This window comes from Ranitomeya variabilis, chromosome 1 (genome assembly GCF_051348905.1).
Source record: "Ranitomeya variabilis isolate aRanVar5 chromosome 1, aRanVar5.hap1, whole genome shotgun sequence".
In the NCBI taxonomy this organism is placed as follows: domain Eukaryota; kingdom Metazoa; phylum Chordata; class Amphibia; order Anura; family Dendrobatidae; genus Ranitomeya; species Ranitomeya variabilis.
This window is the reverse complement of record NC_135232.1, coordinates 913188394-913192538: the sequence shown is the minus strand read 5'-3', so window position 1 is coordinate 913192538 and position 4145 is coordinate 913188394. Positions and strand designations below refer to the sequence as shown.

Below are 4145 nucleotides of genomic sequence, written 5' to 3'. Positions count from 1 at the left end.
TCCAGGCGGGGGCAGCCGCCGGAGGTGTACCGGGGACGCTTCCAGGAGCCTGGGGAAGATTTTCTGGAAGAGTCCTTGGGACTTAGAAAAATTTTGAGAAATTTCCGATTTTGTGAAAAATGTCACATTTCCCCTACTTCCACCCCAGGGGGGCGTCAATATGTTGTAAAGCACCCCAGGGCAGTGACCTAAATGAGGGTGAAGTTTGCGGTGCACAGGCGGAAAGTTGAATTTTTGGATGAAAATGCGTATTTTCATACTTTGAAATTTTCAGGCGTGTGTCAGACTTCCAGGCGGGGGAAGCCGCCGGAGGTGTACCGGGGACGCTTCCAGGAGCCTGCGGAAGTCGGTGGAGGGCTTAATAGTCGCCCCTGTGGAAGTCGGTGGAGGGCTTAATCCTTGCCCGAATTCACTACCAACTCGTGGGCATGACACATATCAGTCAGGGTCTTCTCTCGGTACACTCTCTCAGCCATGTCGTTCGTATGTGCCAAGTATCGGGCGAACAGGTGCTTTTCGGAATCGGAGTATCGTGACAGAGTCCATGTTTCACATACACGTCGTACGATCTGGCTGGTGATGTTTGGTAGTTTGTAACTGTGGAGGAGAGTATAATATTGTCAGTACCTGTTACTACACATGGCTGTAGGTCACTTGACGTGGATACTGTCTTACCGGTCGTGGTACTGTTTGAGGGCATTGGATGGATTAACAACGACCTTCCCGTTAGTTGTCACAAAAAAGTTTGAGATGGTCCGTCGGTCAGTGGTAAGGGCAGGTCTTACATATTTTGCGTACACTTCGAACCACTGAAAAAAAGAGAAAAAAAATACATGTTAATCTAAAGCCAGAGAGCACCCCTCCAACAGATTTAACATGGGGACAAGAGAAGGGTTTGTTCCCCATGTGGAGTGGGGTTGCCTGGGTTCCCTGGCTCGGTGAAAACTTACCGATTCCTCTTCCTCTGAAAGCACGAACGATGCTACTTGAGTCGAGTCACACTTGTGTGTCTTCACACCGACAATAGTCATGCGATTGCCGGAGTACAGGTGATGGGTCCTCCTATCCCACTCTGAAACCTAAGAAAGGAAAATGGGGAAATAATTGTACTGGTTCAGCCGATGCCGCTGACCCACCGAGTCTGACGGCTTACCGTCATGTTGCGAACAACGCCCGGTCTTTGGAGATTTCTGAGAATTAGAAGGGCCTGGAGGTACAGTAGGATTTCACTGCGTTCTAGGTCGGATCCCCCATCTTGCACAGCCGCTAGGCACGCCTGAAATCTAGGCTTTGCCTTCTCCAGTATTCTCTGGCAGTCCTTCGGTGTCTTTGAGGGCTCCATCAGTGTTTCGTACCTGGGTGGGAAGAAGAAAATCACGGTTATTGTGTGATGTAATTCACGGTTATTGTGTGATATTCATGCCGATATGTGGATCGTTTGAACCGGGTACCTTTTGCCGACCGACTCCCTGCAGACTCCCCTGTACAGTGACTTTTGTAGGTCCATTGTAAACTCCATGAAAACCTCGCAGGCTCGGTACAGTTGAGGTTCCTGGGTGCTCAGCGTTGTGCCTCTCATCTGATAGGTGGTGAACCTCCGAATATGCTTCAGTATCCTGAGGGATGACTGGCTCGATAGTCGAAGGCTTCTCAGCTTTTCAAAATATTCGTTTACTCGGCTAGGCATTGTAACGTACTCCAGCGTAAGAGCTTTTGGGTTGATAAAGAACAGGAACCTAGCCAAGTTCGATACCTCCTGTTGGCAGTTGGGGACCCCAAGTGTAACCGATAGATACGAGTGGAAACCCTTCAGGATGGGGTGATCCATCGAATGGCGCTTGTACAAGCCGGCGGTCTGTGTAGCGAGGCGTTTTTTGTTTTTCCACTGCCTGGCCTGAATCCTTCGATCACTGCCATCCACGATCTCCTCATCGGCTACGTGGACAGATAATCTCCCTGTGTGTTCAGGCTCCGGGCATGGGTCTCCCTCCAACCCGCCTGCCGGCTGTAAATTGGCAGGCGTGTCCGCCATAGGAGAATCTGGCTCCACCAGGGGCATGGAGCAGGGCTCCGAACGGCCTGTTTCTTCCTGAGCGGGCCCCTCACAGGTTAATGGCGTGTCGTGCGACTCAAAACTCGGCTTATTTACTACTAAGAAGCCGCGACCTTCCAAAAAGGAGACAGTCTCCCACAGGGATTTGAGAGGCTTGATGTCGCTGAATTGGATACTGGTTCCCTTTTCCGCAATACATTGAAGGGTATCCTTGGCGGTAGCTAAGGCATTTCGTACCTCAGAATCACTCTCGGTTCTCAGGCACACTCTTTTCAAATGCGTGGACATATATTTGGTTACTTTGTGGCACTTGGGGCAGGTAAGTGATGTCCGTTTGTGGCTATGGGGGAAACAGAAATATAAATGTCACTCAAAGTTGAATTTTGGATGAAAATCCACATTTTCATACTTTAAAAATTTCAGGCGAGTGTCAGACTTCCATGCGGGGGAAACCGCTGGAGGCGTACCGAGGACGCTTCCAGAAGCCTGGCCGCGTCGGCCGCTTACTGTTACAGGGCATCCCAGGTGGTGAGGCATCCCCAGGGATGTCACCCTCACGGCTGCTTATCACCGCTACGGTTGATGGAAAAAAAAACCTGTACCGGGCTCTAAATGCAAACTTTTAGTAGTCGCTAACTACACATAAATGTGGTCAAAGAATGGCTTCTACTTACCGCTCCATGTGGAAGTGTTTCCCGCACTCGAATTCAGCGTGAACGTCCGAAAATATATGCTTTTAGAGCGGGTAAATCTGCACGTCACTGGGAGCTGAGGTAAACTGATTTACGTCAGCGACGAGCCGCCTCACCTGTGCGCCGTGGCGGGCGCTTCCTGTTAACTGTTGCCGCGTCGGCCGCTTACTGTTACAGGGCATCCCAGGTGGTGAGGCACCCCCAGGGATGTCACCATCACGGCTGCTTATCACCGCTACGGTTGATGGAAAAATCCTGTCATAGTTATAGTGAAGTAGACAGATCATCCTCGCTGACTGTACAGATATGGCCTCCTATCTTTTTTGAAAGCAGGTAGAGATGGTACAGATTCAAGAAGTCCAAGTGATAATGCACTCAAGCTGCATGGAATTGATAGCATAGAGGAAAAGAAAACATGGAGAAATTTTTATTTCAAGACTATGTTTGATCAAAAGTTGCTAAACTGCATGGAAGTGAATGTAATACACATACCGTAATTCATCTGTAGTGACATAATAAGGTGGAGTGCAATGATGGAAATACGTAAGCTACTTACCGGTAGCGGTGTTTTTCAGGAGCCCATGACAGCACCACGAGAGAGGGGATCCGCCCTTCAGGGACAGGAAACCTACAGACATAAAAAGGCGGCACTTCTCTCCCGCATCAGTTGGTTTACAGAGCATGAGAGGGCCTCCCTGGTTAGTAGCACATAATAAACTTAAAATGTGGTACAATTCACCATGTGAGTAAACTTAGCACTTAAAGGAAAAGTGTTGACCCATACGAGAAAAAAGGGTAGGGAATATAAGGGTGCTGTCATGGGCTCCTGAAAAACACCGCTACCTGTAAGTAGCTTACGTATTTATTCAGTCGCCATGACAGCACCACGAGAGACTTTCAGAGAAGTAAAAGAGACTAGGGAGGGACAACTGCCTCAAGCACACTTCTCCCAAACGTGAGATCGGAGGAGCTACCCAGATCCAGTCTATAGTGTTTAAAGGGACTCTGTCACCTGAATTTGGAGGGAACAATTTTCAGTCATATGGGAGGGTTTTTCGGGTGTTTGATTCACCCTTTCCTTACCCGCTGGCTGCAATATTGGATTGAAGTTCATTCTCTGTCCTCCATAGTACACGCCTGCGTAAGGCAAGATTGCCTTGTGCAGGCATGTACTACGGAGGACAGAGAATGAACTTCAATCCAATATTGCAGCCAGCGGGTAAGGAAAGGGTGTATCAAACACCCGAAAACCCCGCCCATATGACTGAAAATTGTTCCCTCCAAATTCAGGTGATAGAGTCCCTTTAAGGAAAGTAGATGGAGAAGACCATGTGGCCACCTTACAAATGTCTTCAATCGACACCTCTGATCTCTCCGCCCAGGAAGTAGCCATGGCTCGA

The 4145-nt window shown here is 49.0% G+C and overlaps 1 protein-coding gene across 2 annotated transcripts; it reads right to left on the bottom strand.

The window, feature by feature from the left end:
- Positions 1–282: 282 nt before the first annotated feature.
- Positions 283–2846, bottom strand: LOC143776555 (uncharacterized). Of its 2 annotated transcripts, XR_013215878.1 has the most exons (4): positions 1452–2846; positions 1154–1355; positions 676–1079; positions 283–597 (listed from the first exon to the last, which is right to left on the bottom strand). XR_013215878.1 is itself a non-coding variant. In XM_077266067.1 (3 exons), the coding sequence occupies exons 1-3, from the start codon at positions 2339–2341 to the stop codon at positions 837–839; spliced, it is 1335 nt and encodes a 444-aa protein (XP_077122182.1). In that variant the 5' UTR covers positions 2342–2846; the 3' UTR covers positions 287–836. The 2 variants fall into 2 exon arrangements, 1 of the variants encoding a protein (XP_077122182.1); XM_077266067.1 differs by having other exon boundaries at positions 287–1079.
- Between the last annotated feature and the right edge of the window lie 1299 nt (positions 2847–4145).